The sequence below is a fragment of the Canis lupus genome, chromosome 30, assembly GCF_003254725.2.
Source record: "Canis lupus dingo isolate Sandy chromosome 30, ASM325472v2, whole genome shotgun sequence".
In the NCBI taxonomy this organism is placed as follows: Eukaryota; Metazoa; Chordata; class Mammalia; order Carnivora; family Canidae; genus Canis; species Canis lupus.
Genome location: NC_064272.1, coordinates 36,352,472 through 36,367,637, shown reverse-complemented (window position 1 = coordinate 36,367,637; position 15,166 = coordinate 36,352,472). Strand labels below are relative to the sequence as shown.

Below are 15,166 nucleotides of genomic sequence, written 5' to 3'. Positions count from 1 at the left end.
ATGTATTAAACACACATGTACAAAGTTTTTCTTTCTTACTAAGGAAAGAGAAGGGCATGTAACATCTGTTCAGCATGGTGCTGGATTCTGCTCCAGGCTTTTCTGGCCAACTGTTCCAAGCTGCTCAGGATTGATTCCAAGCCCCTGGCAAACTTCCTTTGAAGCATTTTATTTTCCCTTGGGTGTGTAAGTGGAAGAGTTTGTATTTAACAACACTTATATTATTTCCCATTATATACTGTTCCAGTGTTCATCAATCCAAATCCGGCCCATCCGGTGTCCCTCCCAGAAGATTTTGTGTGTTACGTAGACTACAGATCTGATTCTTAGAGAACCCTAAATACCTAAACATATTTTAACTGTTTATCTAATTCTGTGTATTTGCTGTTGTCTCTTTCCTTTGCTTAGAACTCCAGACTCTTGAAATTCTGACTCAACACATTATTAACTCAAGTTAAAGACTCAAATATCTAAACAGACTGATTGGTCCCTTAAAACACTGCTTAATAGGCTCAGTGAACTGCTTCCAAGTCGATCAAGAGAACCTCACCTCCTAGAGTAATTACTGTAAGATAGGAAATAGAGTCCTTCTCGAAAGTTAGGCTTTCTCCATGTTCAAGAAAGGAATTGTGTCTGGTTATCTTTCGGGTGCTTATTGGAATCAGGAAGTTAGGAAGGGCTAAGCTGTGAACTTTATGAACAAAAGATTGCTGTAGACAGTTCACATTTAATCATATGCAAGTTTTGAGTTTCTCAGAAACTCTTCCTGCCTGAAGATTGTGGTAAAGGTTCACAGGTACTGAGGGCTTCTTCATGAAAGGCATGAATGGGACTGTTGACTGGAAGGGTCTAGAAGAGCTAAAGATGTGCCTTGCAGGTGCTGCTGCTGCCAGTCCCAGGTTCCCTTCCCTTGCACCCTGCAGGTGCGCACATCATGACCCGGAGACCTCTCTGGTTCCTGGTTTCTGTCATTTTCCCTGGTCACTGCAGGGAAAGAGGAGAGACTGCTCTCTTCAACCAGATTTTCCTGTTGGATGTGACAGTTGTGCCACATGTGGAGGGAAGAAGACGGCACAGCTTATCCTGAAAGGAGACTGTCTCCATCTTGGGCTTATAAACCCCACACTTTAGTTTTTCTGTTGTGTGCCTAACTTTGTTAGTACAAAGCAGGGCCCCCCATTAAACTTCCTGTGAAGTTACATTTTCACCGGTCTCTAGAGGGAACTCAGTCTGGTGGCAGAAAACATCGGGTCATTTGTCTTAACAGAAATCCATCCCCAGCTTCTCACAAATTTAGATGACTAAATTCCCAGAGGGGATTTGTCCCCAATCGTTTCCTCCCTTTCCTCTACCAGACTTGCCCAAAGAAACCTATTTTCAGATTTCGGGCCGGGGACCCACACGCCACTATGTAGGTTTTGCTGACATAGTGGCCAAAGGGCAGGACGGTAAACTGAGAGAAGGGATGGCTCAGAGAAACACCTTCTGAGCTCTGAGAACAGGGGGGCGTTGAGGCTCCAGGCTTGCCCGGTCTGCGTTCCAGTCATTTCGCCTCTGGGACTGCTCGGTTGTCCTGTGTCCTGTGGGAACAGCCAGGGAGCAGCCCTCTGCTTCTCTCCATGTTTCTGCTTTGCAGAGGCCTGTTTATTTTGCCTCTCTTTTTCCCTGAGGAAATTCAATTACTTTGAATGCTGCATGTCTCTCGTCCCCTGGGGTGAGTTAGGCAGTGCTTCTCAGAGGCTACACCCCGGGAGGGGCAGGCCCCGGTCTTGCCCTCAGGAGGATACTGATGTGGATTTCTCCCCTCCTGTGGAGTCTTGTCAGTGGGGGAGATGTTGGATTTGGAGTCCTACCTGTATTCTCTGTTGTCACAGGCCATGGAAGTCCTCAGTCCTCTCGTTCGCTTATTCTTTGCTCATCCATTTGTTCCCATGCTGCGTGCAGGGGCAAGGCAGGGGGAGCTGGTGACGGAAGGCGCGGGCCCTGCGGGTGATTACCGAATCGTGTGTCTCGCCCTTGAGAGGGCCCAGGGGAGGAAGCAACTGAGTCTGCTGGGGTTGGCAGAGTTAAGAAAGGGTTCTCAGGGCAGGCGTACTGGCTTTGGGTCTTTGAAGATAGAGCAGGGTCGGAGTGTTGCCCTCAGCTGTGTGGACCACGATTGTGTGTTTTCTCTGGATAAATGATAAGACGAGGGCCACGGATTAAAGGAACATGGCATTGTGACCAACGTAACCCTTGTGCTGGGGTTTAGTAAATAGGAAATGTCTTTTTCTGCTTTCATAGATTTTTATAGAAATGACCCACATATAAAATGTTTTTTTGAAGAATGGATTCAGTAAAGCTGAACTCAAAGTACAGGAAATTTGGGCTCTCCCAGCCTTGACACTTGCTCCAGAATAAGGCCTGCCCTCGCCCCCACATTCCCTGTGGAGAGGGAGGGCTTCTGTTTGAAGAGGCCTGTTGCAGGAAGGAGGAAGGCCTGTGCTGACCACAGTTAACGATCAGCCTGCAATATGCGGAAACCCTCTGCTGTGGTTTGTCTGCCTCGGGGACAGACTTTCTGAAGGAATGTCCAGTAACTGATAGAAACCAGTGAAAAACTAGGTTTCGGTGTATGAGCTCTAACTCTGTAAATGAGCTGAGTCCTTTACTTGGAGGGAAAGCTATATAAACCCACATCGTGAATCCTTGCCCCTCAGTCTCTGGAAGCACCGCCGTGCTGGCTGGGGGGCAGGAGGAAGTGCCCTAAGCAGTCGCAAAGCCTCGATGGCCCTTGCACTGACTGAGTTTGAAGATTTTCTGCCGAGTGTTGGGAGAAGAAAGAGCACTGCACTTAATAAAACCTCCGGTTATAAGGCTTCACCAAGTGAGCCTGGGGAAGGCCCCTGTCGCTGGTCCCACTTTAGGACCCCAGCCATAGCGCGTTCCTCTGGAATGCTTGGCAGCTATGGGGTCTTTATGGGTGGTTCCCCCACTCCCCCCACCTCCCGTACATCAGGATCTCCAGCAGTGCGTCCCACCCCCTGCACATGTAAAACTCATTTCCCCAGGAGGTTTTGCTGCACAGCCTAGGAGGGAGAGTCACTCCTGTGGGTGGGCATAGATCCCAAACTCCTACCCCCACCAGAAGACCCAGCCAAGGGTGGATCTGGCCGCCTCTGCTTGGATCAGTGTAGCAGATGCTGAGTGGGCATTCCCGCAGGGGCCTGTGACGAGTACTGCGAGGATCAGACGCGTACGGTGTTCCCTTCAAAGAGCTGGGGTTCTATTTGGAGAGATGTGGCGTGATGTGTGAAAAGTTAAGCAATGGTGTAAGTTTGAATACTCGTTCAGAACAGTAGGAGAGAGAGCGCAAAACAAAATGATATTCACCAAACCATGTGAAAGGAAATCTCTGTGGATGCTCCAAGTGGTGAGAGTGCACCAGGCTGGAGCAGTCAGCGGCCACTTAGGGAGGAAGTAGCACTTGAACTTGGTCTTGAGTTGTCATTATTGCAGAGCAGCTCGCTCAGAGGAGACGACAGCAGCTAGATGCTCTTACCTCCTGGATCAAGTGCCAGGAAACCACCAAAGAGGAGGAGTAGGGCGGAGGGGCTGCCATCAGCAAGACTCTTGGAATTCTAGCCTCTGTAGGTCCCAGCTGCATGAAGGGGGCTCGGGGCCCCTCTCTGAGGTGGGAGTTGCTTCGAGAAAGGTAGTGTGTCCTGTATACAGGGACGTGCACAGTGTGCACTGAATGCTGGTATTTGGAAGTCATGCTACTGTTCTGTGACCAGGAAGGGACACGGGCGTCCTATATCTGAGAGCTCAGCGGGCAGTAGAGCTTTCCTGGGAGTACTTTTCCAGCCCCTGACAAAGGCACAGATAGCCCATGCTGTATTTTGTTGGGTTGGGGTTGGGTTTTGGTTGATTGGTTTCCTTACTGACCGCCGTCCTCCTGGCTGCAGCGTCGTGCTTGGCTAAGCCATCGTGGCTGGCCTCCACTCAGCCAGAAGCCCGCCTGCCCAGAGCCAGGGCTCCAGTGAGGCCCCGTCCAGCCCCCACAGCTAGGAGACTTAAAGCCTCTTCCTTTTCTTCCCATTGTGTCAACTGGGCTTTTCTAGGGGAGGAGTGGGGCCGGTTAAAAGCTCCCCATGCCAACCGATTCATCTTCTCCCACGACCTCTCCAACGGGGCCATGAATATGCTGGAAGTGTTTGTGTCTAGCCTGGAGGAGTTTCAGCCAGACCTGGTGGTCCTCTCTGGATTGCACATGATGGAGGGACAAAGCAAGGAGCTCCAGAGGAAGAGGCTCTTGGAGGTAATAGCACTGTCGCAGAATTTCACAGATCTCAGCTGGCACTGTCCCTGTTTCTCCCTCTCTTGGTGTCTGCAGCTCATGCTGCCTGGTCCTAGGTCCTGGCCTCCCCGGGACGATGCCCCGATTAACCGCAGCCGCTCTGACGCCGGCCTCCTGCTGCGGGGCGGCGCCTCCTGCTGGGGTGGCGGCAGCTCGGGTAGGACAGGTCAGAACCTCCTCCTGCCTGAGCCTCTGTGCCCTGTGCGACGCGGAGTGTGGCTCCAGCCATGGTGTGTGTCGTCTGCATCCTGCGTGTCGTGCGTGTCGTCTCTTCACACCAGCTGTGCTGCGGTTCCTCAGTTTCTCAGCCTGGGCCCCCCGGGAATAGGCTGCTCCCTGAGCCCACGGGGGCGGCTCTTGGTGCCGGTCGGGAGGGGCGTCCCTCATCCCTTGTCTGGAGGCTGCGGTGACCCCCGGGGCTTAGAGCTTTCATGATGATGCAAAAAAGGCAGTGACCAGAGGTACCACGTCTCGGCCTCAACCCTTTCTTCCCTCCTGCGTGAGTTCTGTTTCTAATGGCACCACTGCACTCTTCTCTCCGCAGGTCGTGACCTCCATTTCTGACATCCCCACTGGTGTTCCGGTTCACCTGGAGCTGGCCAGTATGACCAACAGGGAGCTCATGAGGAGCATCGTGCATCAGGTAAGCACAGGGGCAGCGCGTGCAGCCTTCTGAGGGTGAGCCCTCACCCTCAGGAGGCCTTGCAGGGAAGTGCCCTTGTCCCGTGGGGCCAGCTCTTGGGGCCCAGGGGCCGGCTCACTGAGGTGTGGATGTTCTGTTGCTCAGAGCTGGGTCTGTGGAGAATCCAGATAAGGAACCAGAGCCATCCTGGAATAGCATCTCCCACTAGGTTGGAAATCTGTCCGCATAACTGATGGATTTGTGGGTCCTGTTTCTCCTGGAATAAAGAAGTTGGATGTGAATGGTTTTTGCAGTAGGACCCAAAGGAGAAAACCGAAAGCCCAGTTCAACTGCTTTAAATTGAACTTCTAGAAGTTCAGAGGAGAGGAACTTTGGGGGAGCTTTACTCCCTCACCACCAGGCACCCAGGTGTCCGACTCCTGCCTCCGGGCGGCCGCGGTGATTAGATAGACCTGGGAGTACAGTGCTTCAGAGGACAGGCTTTGGGAGCCGGGGTTGGAATGCCAGCTTCGCCGCTCTCTGGCTTTATGAACAAAAGCAAGTTATATAACCTTTTATTTTATTATTATTTAATTTTTCTAATGGGTGACACATTCATATGGTCAAACCCCAGTAGTACTAAGATACACAGTGAAGTCTCCCTCCTACCACCTGTACCCTTGGCTTCGTCCTTGTGCTCCAGAGTCACTGTACAAATAGAAGCAAACATGGGAATATTTCCTTAATGTTTGGTCCCTTTTTATCCCAAAAGATAGCACAGCGCACAGCATATAGACAGTTGTGCATGTTGCTTTCTCTCACTGATTGGATTTTGGAGGCCTTTTCTCCATCATCACTGGGTCACATCCTGTCTTTGCACAGCCAGGCAGTGAAAGGGAGTATGTGGGTTCCCCAGGCTAGTCCCCCTGCACCGTCTCGGTGGGCATCTTGGTTCTGTCCTTTGCTGAACCAAACAGGATTGCAGCAGAGAACCTTGTACGTTCCCCGGGAGCAGGTCTGTATGTCTGATGAATTCGCAGGAGTATGGCTGCTGGGAGAGCAGAAAAGGTCTTCGTGAGTTTAATGCCGCCAGCAAGCCCTCCGCGAGAGCTGTCCCATTCACCTCCACTAGAACTCTTTACAAGTGCTATTTCCTCATATCCTTGCCACCAGGACGTGGTTAGAAGCAGGCATTCTTTGACCAGTCTGACAAGTGAAAAACATATGAGACTAGTTGTGGGTTGTTTTAATAGACTTTACTTTTTAGGGCAGTTTCAAGTTCATGGCAAAAGTGAGTAGCATGTGGTGAGCTCCCATGTACCCTGCGACACACACCTGCCGCCTCCCCCACTGTTGGCACCCTGCTGCCCATGGTGTCGCCCACAGTGTTGCTGCCGTGAGTGCCCAACCCTGCGCTCGCACGGTCACTGCCCACAGTCCGTGGTTTACGTGAGGGTTCACACTTGTTTTCCAGTGTAGTTTTTTTTTTTTTTTTTGAAAGATTTTATTTATTTATTCATGAGGCACACACAGAGAGAGGCAGAGACACAGGCAGAGGGAGAAGCAGGCTCCTTCAGGGAGCCCGATGCAGGATTCAATCCTGGGACCCCGGGGTCATGACCTGAACCGAAGATAGACACTCAATCGCTGAGCCACCCAGGCGTGCCTCAGGATAGTTTTTAATTTAAATTTCTCTTCTAAGGTTATCTTTCCACTTTTTAAAAAAGCCATGTTAATTTCATTTTCTGTGTATTTGTGCAACCTTTCCGCGCCTCAGTCCTCGTATCTGTAAAACGGTAGATGCGGTGGCTCCCCTTAAGACTAAAACAGGCTCAGTGGCTCCTGTTCAGACCCTGTTGTAGTTACTACTAAATGCGGTCTTCCCTAAGCCTCTCCTTGCTTCTTGGAGTTGTGTCCACAGCACCACGTGACCCTGTGTGTTGCTAGGGCCTTGGAACCGAGAGCCCTGTCCCACCAGTGGGCAGAGGGTCTGCTGTGCGCGCAAAGTCTAAAGCCAGGCACCATGGACAGAAATAGGAACTAGGTGCCCCTCTGCCCTTTGTCTCCCAAGTGATCGTGAAGGTGTGATTAGAGGTGTAGCCAAAGCAATGACCTGTGACCATCGCTTCCCTGGTGGAGAGTCTCGTGGGAAGGACAAAAGACACCGTAGTGCCTGCCTTCCCTGACCGTCGTCACTGGCTGTGTCCTCAGGTCTCTTGAGAGCCGCGTGTCCATCAGAAAGAGACTTCCGTTGTGTTTCTGTTAGCAGGTCTTTCCTGCGGTGACTTCCCTGGGGCTGAACGAACAGGAGCTATTGTTCCTCAGCCAGGCGGCGTCTGGACCTCACTCCTCTCTCTCTTCCTGGAACGGCGTCCCCGACGTGGGCATGGTCAGTGACATCCTCTTCTGGATCTTGAAGGAACACGGGAGGAGTAAAGGCAGAGCCTCAGACCTCACCAGGATCCATTTCCACACGCTGGTCTACCACATTCTGGCAACCATAGACGGACACTGGGCCAACCAGCTGGCGGCCGTGGCGGCGGGAGCACGTGTGGCTGGGACACAGGCCTGCGCGACAGAAGCCATAGACGCCAGCCGAGTGTCCCTGCGGGCACCCCCCGAGTTCATGACTTCCCGTTCGGAGGCGGGCGCCAGGATCGTAATAAACCCCAACGAGCCAGTAGCAGAGTGGCACAGGGAGGGAATTTCCTTCCACTTCACCCCAGTACTGGTGTGTAAGGATCCCATTCGAACGGTGGGCCTCGGAGATGCCATTTCTGCCGAAGGCCTCTTCTATTCAGAAGCCCGCCCTCACTCCTAGGAAGGTGGCTGTGGGTGGTTTTTCTGGAGGAGAGCTACTCGATCTAAGAGTTACAGGAAAAATAGGAGGAGGGCTGTCCAAACAGTTTCTAGATCTAATTGAAAGATAGCCAAAGAAACAACAGATTCAACTGTATCAGATACATTCCAGCCTGTTGACAATTACACAGAAACATTTCAGGTTTTAATCAGAATTCAGCTATCTACTAACGAGACTGGATTTTTTTTTTTTATGTTGTGTGTTAGAGGGGTAAAACTTGATCCCCGTATCCCCATCTTACGCAGCGTTGTCAAGTACTTCAGGCCCGCCGTGGCTCTGGAGAGCACGTCAGCTGGAGAAAGCCCTGCCCCTTCGCCAGGTGCAGAGGCGCATGCTCACTCACCCGTCCTCCCCGTCTCCCGCGAGGCCCAGCGTGAGCGTCTCGTGTTCCCTCTCTGCTCTGCGCTCATGGGCAGGACCGTGATGTCCCTTCAGTGTTACAGTGAAAATATTTCGTGAGCACTCCTGAGTCTTCTGCTCTCAAACTTAAGACAGAGCCACACATAAGGACAACACCGTCGCTCTGTGCTCCGCTGTCACAGCAGAGGCCGGGAGCCTGGCTCGCCTACGGGGCGGCCTCGGGGGCCTCTGAGCTCCGCCCTCCTGCCCCAGCTCCCGGGGTGGTCGGTGGCTGGTCCGAGGCCGCCTCATCCCCCGGCCCTGGACGTGCTTTCCACAGTGGAAGACTGATCTTTGTTCGTTCTGATCCTTGAAGGAATTTGCTTTTACAACTGGAATATGCTTGTGTGTGTGTAACCGGTCATGTTTGTTTGATGTTGACCCACCACATCCATTAAAAAGTTTTACCTCATCAGAGCCCCAGGATCATGAATAAATTGGTCACACGTTACGTATTTATTTTTTTATAAGTCAAGGAGACTTCTGTGTGCTTTTAAATCTATTAAAAACAATTTACATTTCAGGAATCCTCAGTCTACTTGTGATTGATTCCGTTTCTCCCACCACCGCTCCGGAGCCAGATGAAGTAGGAATCCCTGTGATCCTGACGAGGCCGTGTGTTGCTCTGCTCTCAGGTGCTGGTCTCGCCTCGCGCTGAGCCCGAGCTGAAGGTCTCCTGTTGGTTTAAGGTGATGAGAAGACCGTAGTGTCAAGTAGCCAAGCCGGTACGAAACCGCGGTTTGAAAGAGCAGGATGAGCCTTCTCGGTTGTTCGAGGAGCAGTCTGAACATGGCAGCGGGGCAGGCCCGCCCGGCTGTGGGGCCGAAGGAAAGGCCTCGTTACTCCTTCAAAGACCGCGTAAGTCTAGAGCTCGAAAGTCAAAGCAAGTAGCTTATAAAGGAAATTTCTGGCCCCTCCCTCACCAGTCTCTGCCTCCAAGCTCCATTAAAAATTAAACACCCAGCGTCTAGCCTATTTGTATCAGAAGGGCTTAAGTGAGAAGAGATTCTGTTTTCTCATCACGTAAACCGTTGGGAACCCAACGACTGCGAGCCCGGAGGTGTTTTCCGGGACTTTTCCCCCTTCTGCCTCGAGCTGTGGCTGCCCTGCCCCCGCCCGGGGTCCCAACACGTTCGCAAAGCGGATGTCAGTGAGGGCAAGCACTGGGGCCTTAGAGCAGTGCTTTTCAAAAGCTGGGCCTTGAAGTACTTCTAGTCACTAAATCAGTGTGGTGGGGAACACGAAGTGTCAGCGCGTCAGGCTGAGGGGCAAGTGTGACTTCCTGCTCCTGAAGCTTTATGTGTGTCTGGCGAACGTGCGTAGCTAGGCCGTCGTGCCCCTCAGAACGGCCCACCCTCGAGAAGCCAGCTAGGCTTTGGAAGGAAGACGGGATGTCAGCCAACAGGCTTCGTGGAGGGGAGCTGGCAGGGCCGGACAACCCGCAGGCAGGGCCGCAGCCTCCAAACTGCTCCACAAAGCTTCCCACGTGATACGACGAAGGTTGAAATCCCGTGGAGCAGGATAGGGTGCCGGTGAGCCGGGGGCCTCCCTACCAATGTTCTCACGCTCACTCTTCCCTTGAAATGGTTTCACCTCTGCCGCCTCCCGGAAAGGGCGAGGTGCCAGCACAGGAAGCACAATCGGGATGAGAATTTGGCCAAAAACCAGTCACCGCCATCGTGCAGACGGAGCTTGTGTTTTACTCTGTGTAGTGGGGTGGTCCGTTCAGGTTCCGGGCAGGGTGCTGAGAGGGCCGGGACTGCAGGTCAGGGCCAGGCCACCTTTACTGAGCCTCGCTTTGCTCACCCAGAGAACGGGGTGCACAGCGGCCCCTCCCCGGAGGGTTCCTGATGATTTAAGGAGAATGCGCTGCAAAATATTTAGCACAGTACATGGCACATATTTAAGTTTTTTTTTTTTTTTAAGATTTTATTTATTTATTCATGAGAGACCCAGAGAGAGAGAGAGAGAGGCAGAGACACAGGCAGAGGGAGAGGCAGGCTTCATGCAGGGAGCCCAACGTGGGACTCGATCCTGGAATCCCGGCTGGGATCATGCCTTGGGCCAAAGGCAGGCACTCAACCACTGAGCCACCCAGGTGTCCCTATGGTGATTTTTATTTATTTATTTTTTTTTAATTTTTATTTTTTTTAAAGATTTTATTTATTTATTCATGATAGTCACACAGAGAGAGGCAGAGACACAGGCAGAGGGAGAGGCAGGCTCCATGCAGGGAGCCCAACGTGGGACTCGATCCGGGGTCTCCAGGATCACACCCTGGGCTGAAGGCGGCACTAAACCGCTGCGCCACCAGGGCTGCCCCCATATTTAAAAGTTTAATGACTGTCCATTACTATTACCAAACTGAACAGGCAGTTTCCTGGGTCTCCTTAGAACTGTTTTAAAACCTTGAAGAGCCACCACAATGACAATTTAACATGTCACTCATGTCTCCTAGGTAAAAATTTTCATTCAGTGGAGCTCCACAGATTTCAGGTGTACCGTTTGGTGGTTGAGACAAACGCATAGGCCTGTCCAACCCAAATGCCTGTCGAGGTACAGAATGTTCCCATCACTCCAAAGTGGCCGACCCATTTCACGCCTGCCAATGATGTTTTGACAGTTCTGGTGGCTTCTCCCTGCCAAGACTTGGAGGCGTCCGTGTAATTTGTAGCCATCTCGAAGGGTGTGCAGTGGTATTTCGCTGTAGTCTATGCATCCCCCGATGATGAATAATGAGCATTTGTTTTTTTTTTTTACATGTTTATTGACCATTTGTGTGTCTTGGTGAAGTGTCCAAATCTGCTTACTCTTTTTTCTTTCCAGCTGAGTTTTGTGTATATTGTTTGGGTGGGTTAGTTTTATTACTGTTCTTACTATTCTTGAGTTGTAGGAGTTCTTTATGTATTCCCAGTCTGTAGACAGGTGCTCATTTTCTTCCTGGCCTGCTGGTCGAAAGCACCGAACTGTTCCTGTCATGCTTGTTGTCTCATTATTTTCTTCTAGGAACTTTGTAATTTTAGGTTTTACATTTAGGTCTATAATCCATTGGGAGTGACCTTGTGGATGGTGTTAGGTTGGGATCAGATTCACTCCTTTCCACAGCTGTGAACAGCTGTCCAGTTTGGCGTTCACTTTCCTTTTCCCATTGCACTGCCTTCTTGCCTTTATCAAAAATGCCTGTGGGCACCTGGGTGGCTCATTGGCTGTTGAGCGTCTGCCGTCGGCTCAGGTCATGCTCCCGGGGTCCCAGGATCGAGTCCCGCATCGGGCTCCCTCGGCCTCGGTCTCTGCCTCTCTCACGAATAAATAAAAAATCTTTTTAAAAACTGCCTGTGTAAGTGTGGGTCCCTTCGTGGACCGTATCGTCTTACTATTTGCCCACCCCAGTACCAGTACCACACAATTGCTCTCTGGTCAAGCCTTGAAGTGAGGTGTCGTGTTAAGTCCTCCCGCTTTGTCCAAGATCGCCTCGCGTGCGCGAAGTTCGCTGTATTCCCTCCCGTAGAACCAGCTCATCACTTTCTAACCCAGACCCTGTTGGGCTTGTGCTAGGACCCCATAGACCTATTTGGAAAGAAATTTTTTTCTCTTAACAAGAGTTTGTTTTCCAGCTCTGTCCTCATATAGGGTTTACTTTGCTCTTCTTTTTCTAGCTTAAGGTGGGGACCTCTCACGGGTTTTCTGCCTTTCTTTTCTAATAGCAGCGTTTATAGCTAAAAGTTTCCTTGTAAACACTGCTTTTAGCTGAGTCCTACAACTTGTGATCTGCTTTCATAGTATTCAAAATATTTTCTCTGGATTTCTTTCTTGACTTATGAGTTACTACAAGTGTGTACTTAGTTTCCAAGTAGGGTTTTTCTACGTATCTGGTTAATTTCTTTTTTTTCTATTTAAAGACAGGGTTTTTTATTTTGTTTTGTTTTGTTTTTAAAGATTTTATTTATTCATGAGAGACCCAGAGAGAGGCAGAGACACAGGCAGAGGGAGAAGCAGGCTCGGCTCAGCCCGCTGTGGGACTTGATCCCGGGACTCCAGGGTCACGCCCTGAGCCCAAGGCAGACGCTCAACCGTGGAGCCACCTGGGCGTCCCTCTTGTTAATTTCTAATAGAATTTTACTGTGGTCAGAAAACACGCTGAATATGAGTCTTTTCACTCCGGGTCCTGCCGTACGGCCCGGTGCATGTGTGTCCTGCTGCAGAGGAGCACTGGTGAAGGATCCAGTCTGCGCACTTACTGGCCGCAGCGTTCTGTGAATGTCAGGAAGTCGAGGGGCTTTGAATGTCCTTTTACGTTTACCATCTAGTTCTAGCAACTGCTGAAAGGGGGGGGTGCTAACATCCAACCAAAATTGTAGATTTAATTCTATTGATTTTTACTTCACGTGTTTTGAAGTTATGCTCTGAGGGGCATGCATATGTTATGTTTCTTCTCCTAAATTGAATTTATTATTACTAAATGTCCTGATTTCTGGTCATGCTCCTGGTTTTGAGGTCTACTTTATCTGACCTTAACCTAGCCCTCCACACTCAGGCCTGTAGCTTGAATGATAGAGCTTTTTCCATCCTTTTGCTTTCAATAGTGGATTTATCCTTTCTCTACTTTTTAATTGGAATGTTCAGTCCAGTTTTTAAAATCTAATTATGCTTTAGTACAATTATATGGACATGATTGTATTTACATTTAACATTTTGCTATTTATTTTGTCTTTGTCCCATCTTTGTTGTTCCTTGGTTCTTCCTTTCCTGCCCTTTAGGCGAGGAGGATAGTAGTGAGATATTTCTTAGAATTTTAATTTCCTGGGGTGCTTGGCTGGCTCAGTCGGAAGAGTGTACAACTCTTGATCTCAGAGTCATGAATTCGAGCCCCATATTAGGTATAGAGATTACTTAAAAAAATAAAATCCTAGGGGCGCCTGGGTGGCTCAGCTGTCTGACTCTTGGTTTCAGCTCAGGTCATGATCTCCTGGGTTGTGGGACTGAGCCCTTTGCGGGGCTCTGCCCCCTGGGGAGTCTGCTTGAACATTCTGTCCCTCTGCTCCTCCCCCAGCTCTCTCTCTCAAATAAACCTTAAAAAAAAAAAAACTTTAAAAAAATTTAACCTTCCAATCGTAGAGTTTCATGTACCCCCTTCTGTTAGTCACAGTGATACATGTTAAGTCTCACAATCCTTTGCTTGGAACAGTCACAGCATTTTTTAAAAATTAGGCCTACCGAGTGCTTTATATTTAGCTTCCTGGTTCCATGTGTTGTCTCTGGAGGGTGGTCCAGTGAGCCGCCCTGCCTTTCTCAGACGATGAGGATTCTTCCTTAGAAACAAAATGATCGTGGGGCACCTGAGTGGCTCAGTGAGTTAAGTGTCCAACTCTTGTTGATTTCGGCTCAGGTCATGGTCTCAGCATCAGGACACTGACCCCCTGTTGGGCTCCATGCGGAGTGTGGAACCGGCCTAAGCTGCTCTCTTCTGCTCCTTCTGCCCCTCTCTCCCACCCTTCTCCAAAAAAGCCCCACAAAGTTATTATAATCCCCTGTACTACTATTACCCAGTAAAAGGGCACTGGTCCCATACGCTAGTTTATACTTGCACTTTCCTGCCTCAGTTCCAGCCATCGAAAACCACACCTGTATCTGTGATGGTGTACTCTGCCTCGTTTCCTAATTCTGTGAAAACCTGTGATGACATGAACTTCCATATTAGAAATGAGAATTGCTCCTCTCTCATCAGAGTGAATGCGAAGCCGCAAACCACATGCCCAGAAGACCGGCAGGTGCAACCTAGGAGGGCCAAGCTCTAAGTAATGTGGCCTTCAACTGCACAGGCCCACTTCTACACGGATTTTTTTCAGTAAATGCATTGGAAATGTTGAGATCTGTGACAGTTTGAAAAAATGCAAATGAACCACATAGCCTAGAGATAGCCAAAAAAAATCAAGAAAAATGGATGATGTCATGAATGCATGGTAAGAGGAGGAGCTTTGCATCCAGACCTGGGTTCAAATCCTGATCCTGCCACTTTCCTTGGAAAACTCATTTTACCTCCCCCAACCTCAGCTTCCTCCATACGGAGAGGGGCTAACGGTGTCGCTCTGCTGGAAGGGCTCAGGGAGACCGCTCCCTTTCGTGGCCCCCAACACCACTCGCCTGCGTTGGTCTCCTGTCACAGTCACTTGCTTCTGTCTCCTTTGTGGGCTCTTCGGCTTCTCCCTTTAACTACTGGTCTCCGGTCTCCCTGTTCCTAGCTCTCCTCTGGGCTCCTTTCCAATCTGTGGTTCCCACGAGCCACCCAAGTTACTCCGGCATCTTTATCCTCCAGCCCGATTTCACACCCGAGACGTAGCTATTCAAGTGTCTGAGGCACACGCCGCTAACCTGGACTCCCGGCCCTCCACTGCGAGCCCCCAGAGCTGCTCTTCCCTGGTTTCTGGGGAAACCATGCCCCCAGGGGCAGCCGCCCACCCCATGCCCCGTTCGCACCAGCTTCGTCGCTTCCCAGTTCATACCCTATTTCTCACCAAGACCTTCCGGGCACGGGCACATGAGTCCACACCGAGGTGAAGGTGAGCTTGCTCAGCTGCTCGGCACAAATCCCACTTGTGCACACCTGCCGCCCAGGGAGGGAACTGCTGCTGGTGCCTTGCTGTTTCGGAGCTAGAAGCGCAGTTTCCTTTCACTTAGCTGCTGCCTCGAGGTCGAAACACACCGAGTCATGACAAAAAACACTCCACAGTTTGCTCTGGTGGTAGGTCTGTCCTCACCTTCAAATTATGGTGAGTATGGGGCACTGTAGGTGCCAAGCGGGGACCGGCCCCCGAGCAGATTGCTGGCCCACCGGCCCTCAGGGCTGCAGCAGAAGCCACGCTGGCACGGAGAGGAACGTGGCCTTGCAGTGCCTTCTCTGGTTTCAGACTAGTTTTGGAAGTAGATCAGGGAAGACTGCGATCATAGG

The 15,166-nt window shown here is 50.7% G+C and overlaps 1 protein-coding gene across 3 annotated transcripts in view; it reads left to right on the top strand.

The window, feature by feature from the left end:
- ADPGK (ADP dependent glucokinase) overlaps positions 1-8,671 on the top strand; it is a 32,393-nt gene extending 23,722 nt beyond the window's left edge. For 2 of the 3 annotated variants that reach the window (XM_049104345.1, XM_025472241.3), the window contains 3 exons: positions 4,104-4,300; positions 4,884-4,982; positions 7,228-8,671. In XM_049104345.1, the coding sequence (XP_048960302.1) occupies positions 4,104-4,300; positions 4,884-4,982; positions 7,228-7,782 (851 nt within the window). In that variant the 3' untranslated portion in view covers positions 7,783-8,671. The remainder of the gene's footprint in view (positions 1-4,103; positions 4,301-4,883; positions 4,983-7,227) is intronic. The other variant, XM_025472242.3, reaches the window with a different exon arrangement.
- The last annotated feature ends 6,495 nt before the right edge of the window (positions 8,672-15,166 follow it).